We start from the raw sequence: 14,343 nt of genomic DNA, 5'->3' as shown, positions 1-14,343 counted from the left end.
AAGCACAGGGACCGCGGTTCAATCCCCCAGCACCACATGCCAGCCAGCCCTGCCCCCTGGTGGGCTGAGCTGGCCACACACACACACACACACACAAAATAAATAATTAATTAAAAAAAAATGAATAGGATAGGGGCCGGGGGCTCGATCCCCAGGCCTGCAGTGCCAGCCTGACCCCCCACCACCACTCAGGGCATGCTGAAACTGCAATTGAGACTGGGCATGGTGGCACGCACCTGTAACCCCAGCTCTTTGGAGGCTGTAAACAGGCGGATCACTGTAAGTCCAATCTAGTAGTAGACTGACCCTAAATACCCTGTAGACCCTTCCCTAAATTACAAAAAAAAAAAAAAAAAAAAAAAAAAAAAAAAAAAAGGGGGGGGTAAAAAAAAAAGAATAGGATGTGTGTCATTCAAGAAAGATTACTAAGCCTGGGGACATAGCTCAGCAGCATAAGCGCCTGCCTGGCAAGCACAAGGTCTGGAGTTCAATCCCTCGTACTGCATGCCATGCTGGCCCCAGAACTCTGGGTGGCCTGTGCCAGTCAGTGAAACTGGGTGTGATGGTGCATGCCTGTAATCCCAGAAATGGGGATGCTGGGACAGGAGGATCCCATGAGTCTGAACTGTGTAGTGAGACCCTGTATCAATCAATCAATAAAGATTCCTGGTTTTAGAATGTTAATGATAATGATCCTGTCTACCTTCCCATTGAATAGAAAGTGATCTATTTTTCCAGTTCTGTTGAAATTGAGTGTGAAGGGTAACTTCAGTCATGTGAGAAAGGTAGGTTCCTCTACCTATGAATATCCAGACATATTCACCATTTGCCTACTTTTCCTATATAAGATGAAACTTGTGATCCCCCCGGGTGTGCTGAGACGGCAATTGAGACTGGGTGTGATGGCACGCGCCTTTAATCCCAGCTCTTGGGAGGCTGTAAACAGGCGGATCACTGAGTCCGTTCTAGTAGTGAGACCCTGAACACCCTGTAGACCCTTCCCTAAAATACAAACAAAACAAAACAAAAAACCAAAAAACTAGTGCTTGACCAGAGGGGCTTTGAGACAAGACTAAATAAAATTTGAATAATCAACTTCAGCTGACTCTAAATTTGAAAAAAGAATGAGATAATCAGTGTGTGCACCCAATGTTAAGGAACACACCTCTAAAGATCAAACAAAAATCATGAGATAGTTTTCTCTGAACATTCTCAAGAAGTTACAGTGAGAATGTTTAGAATGAGCTAGATTGGACGATTTTAAGGCTTAATATTTTGCAATTTTACTTTTCATCACAGAAGTTTGCTGATCACTAATGGATAGGTTCCACACTATGTTGTTTAAAATGAAGAGACACACAGAAATGTAAGGTTCTCACTAGGCACCTCCTAATCTGAAGGGAAAAACTACAGTCCACCACCCTGTTCAAACACCAAAGCCCCCTCACTCAGCCTGAGAAACCAAATGTTTCGGGATGGTTCCAAGGCCTGGTTCTCAGGCTGACAGAAAACCTTGTAATTCCACAGAATGTCACTCTGTAAGTCAGCAAAATGCTACTACTGCCATCCTCTACTTCCCCAGGGGCTTCCCACAAGAGGCACCAGACTCAGCAAAGGACCCATCCCATATCTCCATTAGTCTACGAAGCTGATTTTCTTCCTCCATTGGTAATCAATGGCCTTCTTGCCCTCAACCAGCTTGCATCCAGCCTGAAATGAAGATGTCGCTGTGTGCTTCAATCATTTCTGTCCTAGTAGTCTTTGTTGCTCCTAGGGGTCTAGCCTGACAACAGCAGGCTGACATTTTTCCCAAGCCCCACCCCCTTTTTAGGAAGGGGTTTGTCTTTTTAAGATAGGGTCTCACTATGTAATGCAGGCTGGCCTTGAATTCCAGGGATCTCCTGCCTGAGCCTCCTAAGTGCTGGGACTATAGGCATGCACCACCATGCCCAGTCTCCCACGCTACATATCTTTTTTTTTTTTAAATTTGTTTATTTCTCTATATTTTAGGGAAGGGTCTACAGGGTTTCAGGGTTTTACTGCTACATTGGACTCACAGTGATCTGTCTGTTTACAGCCCCCCAAGTGCTGGGATTACAGGCACACGCCACCACGCCCAGTCTCAATTGCCGTCTCAGTGCACCTGGCATGGCAGGCCCAGAGATCAAACTGCCAGCCCCTGCACCTGCTTGCAGGCACTTCAATCCACTGAGCTACTTGGCCACACTACATTTCTAAAGAACAGTGAACACACAAGCATATAGGAGCTACTGGATTGCTAGGAAAAGAGTAAAGTTGTGCAGGCTCCTGAGTCATACAGTTCCCGGATTCCTTCGGCCGATAGCCTGGTATTAGAGGGTCTCCAGAACTTTCCAAGTAACCACTTGCCAATCTCCAACAGTTTTTTGATGCAAAATTGAGTTTTGTTTGAATGTAAAATATTGAGCTGCCTCTGCCCAGGTTGAAAAACTACAGAGTTGACAGAGAGCTCTGCAAACAGGTAAACACAAGGATGTAGTGATTAATCCTAGCTGCCCATAATGCGGAGGCACCTGGTAGAATCAAAGCAGGGCTGACTGGAAGGAGTGGTAGTAAGACAGATCAATAGCTTGCCTGGTTCTCTCTTGCACACCTACAAAGTACTTTGCTCCTAGCAGCAAATTGTTAGGAGGCGACCAAGTGATAATGAAAATGACTAAGTCGCAAGCACACGGTCCATAGATACAGACACCAAGAAGGTTTACATTCCCTGTCTGTATCAGTTAATTCTTGTTCATTTCACTGTCACAGGAACTTTGCCTCACATGGCCAATGTCAAAAGTGTAGTCATAATTCTCACACACTCACAACACTCTTTTGCTACAAAAGCATGTATTTTACTATAATAGACCATCTTCATCATCCACGCATGAGCAATCTGATGTTTCATGTCTGACTTCCTCAAAGACTTGCAAATAGTTTTTCATGTGCCAGTGTACTGAATTGGTTGGACTTTTCAGTTTTAAGTGGTTTTGTAAACTTTTCTGGCTCTTGTTTTCTTCCTTTTTCTTCTCCTTTTATTTGTAGTAGTTATAGCATTTTCATCATAATAATTTTTTTTTTAACAGAACCAGGGATTGAACTTAGACTCTTACGCTTGCCAGGCAAGCGCTTCTTCTACTGAGTCATCTCCCTGGCTCCTAAAATTTTTTTAAAAATCTTTTATTTGGTACAGGATTCATTATGCAGCTCAGACTCATAGTGATCCTTCCACCTCAGCCTCCCCAGCACTGGGATTACAGGCATGTGCCACCACACCTGGTTTTGGTAGCTGGCATAGTGTGCTCATAGTTCCAGGGCTGGCACAGCATGTGGAACCTGGCTGTTTCTGCCTGCCAAGCTATTTCCCCAGCCCCAGTATTTTTCATATGTATCTCTGATGAAAAATGCTGATTTGCCTGTCATCTTCAAAAGTCCTCTGGAAAATTGGCTTCATAGAGCAGTCCTGCATTTGTATTTACCGTACCTTGTCTGCACTGTATCAGTTGCGTCCATTGGTCTAGCTTGACTGACTTGCACCTGGACACACGAACTCCAAGATTTCTGTGAATTCCAGCACATCTGATACAAATAAACACATCAATATTCTAGGAAGCCCTGACCTGGTATCACTTCAACCTTTTGGCTTCCAAAGAAAATGACCTGACATGAATATGTAGCTCAGAGCACCAAGTCCCCTTGTCCTTTGACCTCAGTCAGTGTAGCACTTGTCATCTTGCAGCAGTTTGGATAGGCTAATGTTCCTTCAGCGTCTGTGTCTTCCCCGGTAGGAGTGCACTGCCATGTCAATGGTGGGGGGAATAGGCGGAGGCCAGAGAGGTGGACTTTGGGATTTTTTATGTTCCTGAGTCTTTTTTTTTTTTTTTGAGACAGGTCTCGCATGTAGTTCAGATTGGTCTTGAACTAAGTAGCAGAACTCAGAGATCCTCCTGCCTCAGCCTCCTCAGTGCCCGGATTATAGTCTTTTGGATTACCCAATCTCTTTGCCTCCCACTATATGAAACTGTTTTCCTGTAAATCATTACAATTTCAGAAGCACCAACATGTGTAAGTATGTACCAAAGTACCGACTTAATTTTGATGAAGCATATAATGTGGTGAAACGATGCAATTATAGAAATATCTGCTAGGTAATTAGTTTTGGTTTAAAAAATAAATGACCAATCTGATAAATGATTATGTCTGGACAGGGCCCAAACCATATTTGAGCCTGCTGCACCATGCTATGTAAAGCATGGCTCACAGGTTCTGTAAGAAACTCAGCATTTACAGTGAGAGTAAAAAAGTTCACACTGCAGGGACATATTAATTATGCTGTACAAAGGATGAATATCTAACAGAATTGAGAACAGGGCACAAAAACCCTGGCCCTTCACCTCAAATAGTATGACAACATAGGATATCTACCTCAGATTGTCTCATCCGACATAAGCCAATGAATAAAACATCAAAGACAAACACAAATCCACTTCCTTTGGGGGCTGGAGGTATAACTCAGTGGTCAAACACCTCTCCAGATGGTTCAATCCCCTGCACCACAGTGAGGGTGGGGGTGGGAGTTAAGGTAACTTTAAAGCTACCAGCTTTGTGTACAGACCAATTTGGTTTTCTGGTTTCTATCTATCTCCCTGATCTCTGTACATGACTTTAAACCCGGGCTGTTGTTCATTGTCTCCACTAAGGCCATCATACTCACCCTTCTGCTGGAAGTGGACTCTCCAGAACGGGCTCTGAACTGATGGATTTCCTTGTTTCCCAACAGTATGATTTTCCTTGACCAGGTTGCTTCCTTAATTACAGCTATTTGAGAAATGTTCATGTCCAACAAAATGGTAAATCTCACAGGGCAAACAAGGCCCAAGATCTCCTATCTTCCAAACACCACTACCTGCCATCCTATTCTACTATTCCCACTTCACCTTCTAAATCCCCTTAGTTTTTTTTTAAGTCCCACTAGTTTTTAGCATGGTAACATTAACTGAGCTTTAAATTCCCTGAGGTAACTTCATATAGCCTGGTAAATTCTTATCTTCGTTTTCAAGACTGGGTTTCTTTCTTTAGAAGCTTTTCCTGATCCCAGTGGCCAACACTTTGCTTGACCAACTGTGCTCCTCCACTGTGATTCCAACAATACTGTGCACACAGATCTGCCACAGAACTTACCCTGTTATACTGATAGAATGTCTCATGTCTGTTATAAGCAGGTTGCAGAAGCTTCTACCCAGTACAAAGAGAGTGCTCACATGTTCACTGACACAAAGGTGGGATCACAGATGCAATTATTTTCGTGCAACCTGTTTCAAATCTTAACTTTTCAGACTGGTTTTTGTTTACTTATTATTATTATTTTTTGGCAGAATGGGGCTTGAACTCAGCTTGAACTTATTCTACTGAGCCATCTCCCCGGCCCTAGCCTTGGTTTTTAAAAATGTATGAATCAGCCATGTGATGATGCACACCTGTAATCCCAGCCCTGGGGAAACTGAGGCAGGAGGATCATTGTGAATGTGAGACCATCCTGAGCTACAAAGTGAGCTCAAGGCCAGCCTGAACTGCATGGTGAAACCCTGTCTCAAAAAGGCAAAAAATATAAATAAATAAGTAAATAAATAAATAAAATAAATAAATAAAATAAATGTATGAATTCACTGCTGAGAAGATAGCTCAGCGGCGTAAGTGCCTGCTTGGCAAACACAGGGTCCTGCGTTTGAAACCTGGTACAAATAACACAACACAACATAAAATGTATGAATTGGATCTGACAGTACTGGTATCATTACTTTCATTTTATGAAGCTTCTTGAGGGGGAGAGAAGATGATCCAACTGCAGTTTTTCTCACACAGTATTAACACTGGATCTGACAGACCACAACCAATCAAACAACAAAAAACTGTTTTAAACAACAGCATTGGAGGGGCCAGGGACATGGCTCATTAGGTAAGCGCTTGACTGGCAAATGCAAGGACCTGAGTTCAATCCCTGGTTCTGCAAAAACAAAAACAAAAACAAAAACAAAAACAAAAACAAACAAACAAAAAAAAAAACAACCAGCATTGGGGATGAATGATTGTCTTTTAAACTTACTGGCAATAATTTTGCATTTAGATTTTAGTTAGTAGGCCTGTGGGTAACATATAATGTTTTCCTTGTTACTATTTTGTTGGTGTAATGTGCTATCTACTAGACCTAACACAATATAGTTCAAAAGCTCTGATTTCTGGTCTTTTTTATTCCTCACTGGTGAATGTTTAAAGAGCTCCAAAATTTGTACAACAGATAGTGGCATGTCCCCTGGTTCTCATTTTTATTCAGAGATTACGTCACTATTAAGACTCTTATCTTCAGGGGCTGGGGAGATGGCTCAGTAGAATAAGCATTTCTCTGGCAAGCGCAAGGGCCTGAGTTCAATCCCCGGTTCCGAAAAAAAAAAAAAGACTCTAACTTCACCTGCTCAGCTCCACAGTCAGGGTTCCACATATTACTTTACTTTACATATAAATGCTGTCAAAAGTCAGCTTGGCTTTCCCTTTACGGTAATTGGTACTGGAAATAAACAACATTTGTTCCCCCATGCTTATGTTTTCAAAGCACTCAATTCTTTGTAGAATAGCATTTCACACAATGGCAAACTATTTTAAAAACAAGACATACTAATTCACCTAAGTCTTTATTTATTTGGCTCTAGGAAGAATTTGCATGAAAATGAGCCTGTATGGCAGGTACAGAATGCACTGTAACAGCACCAGAAAAGTATAGCCTCTCTCCTCTACAGAGCCTTAGTACATACATGTGACTGTAGCAATAAACCAGACAGTCCAGGAGGAAAATGAGCCCTTTGAGGAAAAAAAAAATTCAGTTTAGAGTAACTTTTCAAATTAACTGTTCCTTTTCATATAGTTAAATTCAAATAATGGATACATTCAGAGGCCCAAATGTTGGCATAGAATAAAATCATGTTCATTTATTTTTTTCTGCATTTTAGAATTAGAAGGCATAAAATTAAATATGTTGAATGTAATAAATTCATCCATACAAGTGCAAGTCTCCAGCTATAATGCAATTTATGGCAGATTTATTATTTTAAAAAAATGTACCAGTAAATCAAAAAAGAGGGAGTATGTCCATTTAACTTTTATTGAAGTGTATGTAGGAGGTCTTCAGAAATCAAATGAGCATGAAGTTATGGCCAAACATAAAATCTATCAAATTCAGTGAAAAGTTGCTGACTTAAATAGTAGTTGTAAGAATGACCAATATATATTCTTTGTTAACAACCCCTCACTCTACAATAAAAAAAAGAAAAAATTCAGTAAACATTCTTTCCTAAGGTAGTTTCCCTTATATATCAGTGATTTCTCCATTGCTTTGTATACACAAATTTGTTGAACATACCAATCAGTGGTTCTCACAATTGAAAAATAAAAGCACAAAAAGTTTACACTCTTGTACAGGTAAATAAAGATCACCTTGAATTAAACTGGATCTCCTTAAGGGCATAGTATAGTTTCAGTTTCATTACCTATTACATAATTAGTTTCTTACATACAAATATTGACATATTTGGCTTGTGCTTCGAAGCCTTTGTGTCTATGGAGTCCATGTCAATGCAGTTCATAATTGGAAGTCACTCGGGAGGTCTTTGCTGCTGCCAGGTTTGACCTGCTCATATGACAGAGTCTCCTCAGCACCTGCTGTGGGCCTGCACACCTCTGAGGCATCATCGGCATCGGGGTCCAAGCCTTCAGGACAAGGAAGTTTTAGCAGCTCTTCTCGGAGCTGAGCAGTATGCCGCTATATAGGAGAAAATGACTAAAGTTAGTACTATAAACTCCAGGATGCTGGCATAACACTGAGGGAGGAACTGGCTTTTAACAAAATCCAAAGCATTTGAACAACAAATACTGAGCAAATCTTAGAGCCAGTCCCTATTACAGGAATTTTAATACAGCAGGCAGTAAACAAAACTGGCAAGAGTCCCTAAACTCAAAATAATGTTGCTGAAAAGCCTTACATAATATGCTTTCAGAGCCTACTTCTGCCCTAACCCTTGTCACAGAAACCGTATTACCAGTGACATGCAGGACAGCTCTAATTTAATACACTTTTGAATTAAAAACAGAAATCTCTTCACTTGTCATAAGACACTTCTTCTTAAATATTTTTGAAAGACAAGTCCATAAAATAAACCCAGGCTAGGGATGTAGTTCAGTGATAGACCATTTGCCTTGCACATACAAAGCCCTGGGTTTAGATCCTTAGTATCACTAAACAAAACAAAGGAAAATAAAAAAATATTTTAGTGAAATAAGTACTTATGTTGGCCCCCAGTGGGCCCAACATAAAGTATTTATAAAATGTTTCAGATTCTCTCATGTAGTAAATATTAGAATTTTTAAATAAATGAATAAAAATAGAGTAAATAACTCTACTATTCCATGCTACATTATAGAAGGATGTAACAAGCTCAGAGGTTAGTTGTTTTTCTGAAAATACAAACTTTTTACTTGCAGTTTCTAAACTGAGATGTGATCTTAAGTACCTTAGCAAGGCCTTTGAAAATCAGTTGCAGTCAATAATTAGCTTTGCAAACTAACCAATGTCTTCACAGCAGTTTTTATTTGTGGGATGGTGACAATATTATAAGAAAATGAACACAATGAGGAAGATGGTACTCATGACCTTGGAGCCTAAACTCTGTGTGGAGGTATGACACAAACAGTTAAAGACAACTACATACTTGCAGCTATTCAGAAAGTTTAAACGTGTATTTCACATGCTGCTAACTCAAAATTTCTCTATCCGTGGTTTCCCTTCCACTATGCTAAAAACACTAAACAGGGAGGGGGAAAGAAAAATCTTGCAATGGTGCAGACTGGATCAACTGAGAAGAGGGATAGGAAGACTTCATTGTGGACTCAAGCTGAACAGTTGTACCCTTCTTCCTTGAGTAGCGGTCTCCAGCAAAAGTATCTCACACACATGCTGTAGGAGAAAGGTTTTAACTATGCAATTCAGGCTGGCCTCTGCGTCAGCCTTCAGAGTACTGGGATTACAGGGTGCTCCACCATACCCAGGACTACAATGATAAAATCTGTACTAATTGAGAGATGATTTCCAGGTCAAGGCAACATACAACCTAGTACTAAGCAGCTATGCTGGATGTGAGAGTTATCAATAATATTTGAAGATTTTAAGACAAAGGTTTAAAATTAAATTAATATGAAAAGCTACAATACCTGATCTGAGGAAAGATCAAGTTCCAATTTCAGATCTTTAATGAGGTGATGACAAAGCATTTCAGTGACAATGTCAGAAATACAGTTTAGGACCTTAAGAACAAAAAGCTCAGAGCTGCTTTTCAGCTGAGCAGTGTATGTGGTTGCCTGTTAAGCACAAGGTCCTGAATTCGAACCCTGATACCGAAAAACAAAACAACAACAACAAAGAAGTAAATGGAAGGCAGATATGGTGGGAGAGACTGAGGCAAGATCACTAAGGGCTCCATCCAAGCTGATAAAAAATGAGTTCAAGGCCAGGCTGAACTACATAGCAAGACCCTATCTCAAAAAAATTTGAAAAAGAAAAAAGAGTACATGGCCAAAAATGGAGGTGTGGACATAATGAGAGAAAAAGGGGCAAACAAACAGAATAGCTCTGAAAGCCAAAAGGGTAAAGAAAAACCACAGCAGGAGAACTGGGAGTGTAAGGTGGAGGGCAGCCTACAGTGAAAAGTACAGCACAGAAGGCCATCGCAAGTACACTACGGAGGCACAGCACATTATAAAAACTTTCATGAAGACAATCTCAGAGTCTAATAGTCAAGTAGGTCAAGTAAAGAAATAAAAGGCAAGAAGTATTAACTACTCCTGTTGAAAATGAAAGAGGTGAGACTGTTCTATAATAAAAAGGCAGAGCAGAACCAGCTGAGGTGCGTATCACTGCTCTTTTCTTTAAACAAAAAAAGTCTTTAATATTTTGTTAAATTTTTATTTATTGTAAAAAAAAGTTTTTATTTGGTATAGGATCGCTCTATGCAGCTTGGACTCAAAGATCCTCCTGTCTCAGCCTCCCTAGTGCTGGGATCACAGGCATGGGCCACCATGCCTGGTTTTGTGGTCGGCATGGTGGCTCGGGCATGTGGTACTGGGGATCAAACCCGGGTCCTTGCACTTGCCAGGCAGGTGCTTAGACTGCTGAGCTGTCTTGCCAGCCCCAAAAGTCTTTGTAATAGAAAACTTCAGCAATATATGAAAGTGGGCAGAAAAGTAAATAAAGTCTCATATAGCCACTTCAATAGTCTCAACACAGCCAGTTTTGTTTCATGTATATTCCTGTCACTTTCCTTTTCTCATTTTCTGTTTTTGTTTATTGTTTTTTCAGACAAGAGTCTCACTATGTAATCTGGGCTGGCCTTGAATTTAGGATGATGCTCCTGCCTCAGCCTCCCAAGTGCTGGGATTACAGGTGTGCACCACCACAACTATTTTCTTTCTTTCACTTTTTTGAATCAAATCCCAGACAGTAAACAGTCTGTCATTTATAAAAATTTCTGCATAGAAATCTGCAAAGACAGAGTTCATGTTAAAGATCATATGAAAACATAACAAATCCTTATCTATATGAAGATAGCTTTGAGTTAGAAGGAAAGAGCTGGCCACGGAGATAACTCGGTGGTCTAAGTGCCTGCTTAGAGCAAGGACCCAGGTTCAATGCCCAGGACCACATGCTGTGCCAGCCCTGCACTGTGCCAGCCACCAAAGCCAGGCGTGGTAGCACACACATGTAATCCCAGCACTAGGTAGACTGAGACAGGAGGATCACTATGAGTCTGAGGTGAGTAGTCAGACCCTCTTCGAAATAAATTATTATTATTATTATTATTATTATTATTATTATTATTATTATTATTATTATTATTATTATTATTATTATTATTATTATTATTGCTGGCTCAGGTTGCCTAAAGGGTAGGTCTAGTGCCACATGTGGTGCTAGGGATGGCACCTCAGTTCCTTGTCCCTGAGTTTGCCCAAGTAGGTGCTTTAGACAATATCCCACCAGCACCCCCAAAATAAATTAACTTTTTAAAAAAGGATGAAAAAAGGAAATAGCCAAAGGAGACTGGAACAACTGAAGGTAGGTTGAGGAACAGTAAGTGGCTGAGGATAACAGGCCCACAGGTAAGTGAAAGGTAGATATTTGAAGGCAGGAAAAATAAAGTGGTCGTTGTGAGGAATGATTCCCATATATGGGGAAACACAACCTTTAAAACCATCACTTTTGACATTTCTAGTCTGTAAATATTCAAACGAAAAACAAAAGCTGGCAGGGTGAGGTGGCACATGCCTGTTATCCCAGCATTAGGATCACCATGAGTTCAAGGCCAGCCTGAGTATGCAGCAAGACCCTACTTCAAAAAATTTCAACAAAACATAACAGAAAGACAAACCAACTGCTTTGCCTCCCCTGTGTTATCCTTATCTTTAAATATTTCCCTACAATACTCTAGTGACTGAATCTTGGTACCAATTTCAATTTTAGGAGCTACCAATCTAATGTCAGAAAAATCTATCTTTTCTTTAGACTTTTGGTTAACTATTTAATGGTTTTTTAAAAAATGTATTTGGTACAGGTCTCACTATGTAGCTCAGACTCCAGTGATCCTCCCCTTTTCAGTCTCCCCAGTGCTGGGATTACAGGAATGCACCACCACGCCTGGTCTCGTCTCAGCGTACCAGAGGTGGGGCCAGTACCACATGTAGTGCCAGAGATCGACCTGGTCCCTGTGTTTGCCTAAGCAGGTGTTTAGTCTGCTGAGCTAACTCACAGGCCCTTAATGTTCTGAATTCCAATAAATTTTATGTTTAATTGCCTCCCTCCCTTTATAATTTAGTGGGCATGGTTTGGTCAATGAGTATAAAATTTCTTTCAAATTTGAGTAAACATGCTAGGCAAGACTTATGGTTGGGATCTAAAATGCCCCCCAAATGTCCTGCAAACAGAGAAGTGCTTATGGAAGGTGCCTAGATTATGAGGGTGCTAAAGTCACCAGTGCATTTCCCCAAGAATGAGTTCATAGGGGAATGGGCTTGGGGGGGGCAGTTGGAGAAATTAAGTTACTGGGGCCTTTTATAAGTATATCCTGCTCTGCTACCAGACACAAGGAAGAGAGCAGGTTTATTTTTTTTACCCCTCTCATCGGAGTCTACACCGCCAGTGGTGGGTCTGGTCCTCCCCACGCCCCACCCCCTCCCCCACAGCGAAGGCTCTGATTTTACACACATCCCACAATGCATTACACTTCATTTGCAATCCGCTCGGCTTATAGCTTCCAGATTCCTGGGGGGGGGGGGGAGGCACGTTACGAGGCTCCCGGGCCAAAGGAGGCAGGGAGGGGCAGAGAGCAGCTTTTATTCAGGTGTGTCCTTCTGCCATGCCATTTCTGCTTTGGAGCCAGGTGACCATGGACTGACACCTCTGAAGCCAACCTTTTCTCCTTTAAGTTGTACCTTTCAGGTGCTTTGGCCCAGCACTGGAGAGGTGACTGTAGCAGCTTTACTCACCTTCAGAGCTGCGGCATGGTGAGACATGGTCCTGCCTACCCGCTTATCACTGCTGTACTGCTGGATATCTGCAATCCACTCCTCACACTGGGCCATGATCTCAACTCTTTTCAAGTAAAAGTGTTTGTGTATAACCTTGAAAAAAAGAATGCCTAAGTAAGCAGATATTTTGATCAAAGATATTCAAGCAGAAATCAAAACAGAGCCCTCAACATTGCACAGTACTTACTTTTTTGATTTTATTTTCTGGTTAGTTCATAGGTATGATTTTTATTTCATGAAATAGCTTACATATAAGATTTTTAAAAATCCTATCTTAGAATTTTCAAATATATAACTGATAAGAGTATTTCTGACAAATTTCAATTAGAAAACAGATATCAAGATTGGAAGTATTTAAAAAAAAAAAAAAAAAGACTGGAAGTATTATTCTCTGTACTGGTTGAGCTCCTCTATGCTGTCTCACAAGCTTCTCTGCCCAAGTGTGTGTGTGTGTGTGTGTAATATCCACAAAGAAAAATCATTAGATGGAGACCTGAGAATGAGTATAAAACACCAATATAAGACTATTATATTTAGCATACAATTAATTTGATGCGTAGGATACTGAAAAATTAAGACATAGCTTGACATGAAGAGTTATGTTAATAACTACAGAGCCAGATGCGAGATGAATGTGGAAGAGATTTTCAAAGAGGAAAATCATATTTGATTAGACAAAGCAGCTAAGTATTCATGAACAGAAAATGCCCCCCTTTTAATAGGAGGAAAGTTCTAAAGACTGAGAAAGAATATTGTTCCAAATTACATTTTTTTACTGTCTCTCTGCCATTCTGAGTCCCTTGTCTTTACATCTGAATACCTTTATGACAGAACTTTAATTAGTGTCTCACTGAAGAGCATCTAATATCACCAGTGGTACATACATGACTGTTCAAATGGTGGGTCATGCTACTTGATGGGACAGTCTGCACATAACACTGATGGTTCAAGCCAGCCAGAATATATTAAGAAAAAAAATTTGCCAAGGTGTGGTAGAGAATGCCTGTAATCCCAGCATCCTGGGAAGGTTAGGTGAGAGAATCGCTCAGAGTTCAAGGCTAGCCTCATCTACACAGCAAGACCCTCCAAGGGGGGTTGGGGGTAAGGCAAGAAACCAAACAAATTATAATTGAGTTTTTTGAATACATGTTAAAATAAAAATTTAGGACATACAGGAAAATATAGAAATCATATGTAGAATTCGGCAATGCATATATAAATATAACCTCTGCTGAGAATGCCTAGAACGTTGTCACATAGGCCGCGAAGTACCCCTTCTGATTCCTTGAGTTAATCTTCATTCAAAGGCATGCAGTACCTGATCCTAACCCCCTTCATGCTGGGAATGAAGCCCAAGGGTTTTGTGTATGCTTTGCAAGCCATCTATTATTGAGCTACATCCCTAATCCATGTCCTGACTTCTTTAATCACATTTTTAAACTTTAAGAGTAAAGAAAACAAAGATTCACTTTTACCAACTAACAGAATAAAGACAAAATCTACAGAATTGTTAAAAAATGATAGAGTTTGGCAGCTACTTCTCAGGCAGAGGGTTAATATCAAGAACATATACACAGCTAAAAAAATTGGACATCCCCCAAACAAAAGAACCAGTCCAAAAAATGAGCAACTGAAATAAATACCTTTTAGAAAAAGTACACATTAAAAAAAAAAAAAAGTACATATGACCAAGAGATC

The 14,343-nt window shown here is 40.5% G+C and overlaps 1 protein-coding gene and 1 pseudogene across 8 annotated transcripts in view; both read right to left on the bottom strand.

The window, feature by feature from the left end:
- Positions 1-3,534, bottom strand: part of LOC101571814 — a 7,839-nt pseudogene extending 4,305 nt beyond the window's left edge.
- Positions 3,535-6,678: 3,144 nt separating this feature from the next.
- Positions 6,679-14,343, bottom strand: part of Birc6 (baculoviral IAP repeat containing 6) — a 256,628-nt gene continuing 248,963 nt past the window's right edge. For 7 of the 8 annotated variants that reach the window (XM_004627598.2, XM_023711251.1, XM_023711254.1 and 4 more), the window contains exons 73-74: positions 12,604-12,738; positions 6,689-7,831 (exon numbers count right to left, since the gene is read on the bottom strand). In XM_004627598.2, coding sequence (XP_004627655.1) covers positions 7,652-7,831; positions 12,604-12,738 — 315 coding nt within the window. In that variant the 3' untranslated portion in view covers positions 6,689-7,651. Of the gene's footprint in view, positions 7,832-12,603; positions 12,739-14,343 lie in introns of all 8 variants that reach the window. The other variant, XM_004627599.2, reaches the window with a different exon arrangement.

This window comes from Octodon degus, unplaced genomic scaffold, assembly GCF_000260255.1.
Source record: "Octodon degus isolate 3935 unplaced genomic scaffold, OctDeg1.0 scaffold00020, whole genome shotgun sequence".
Lineage (NCBI taxonomy): Eukaryota > Metazoa > Chordata > Mammalia > Rodentia > Octodontidae > Octodon > Octodon degus.
Note: the sequence above shows the minus strand (reverse complement) of the source record. Positions and strands in the feature narration are given on the sequence as shown.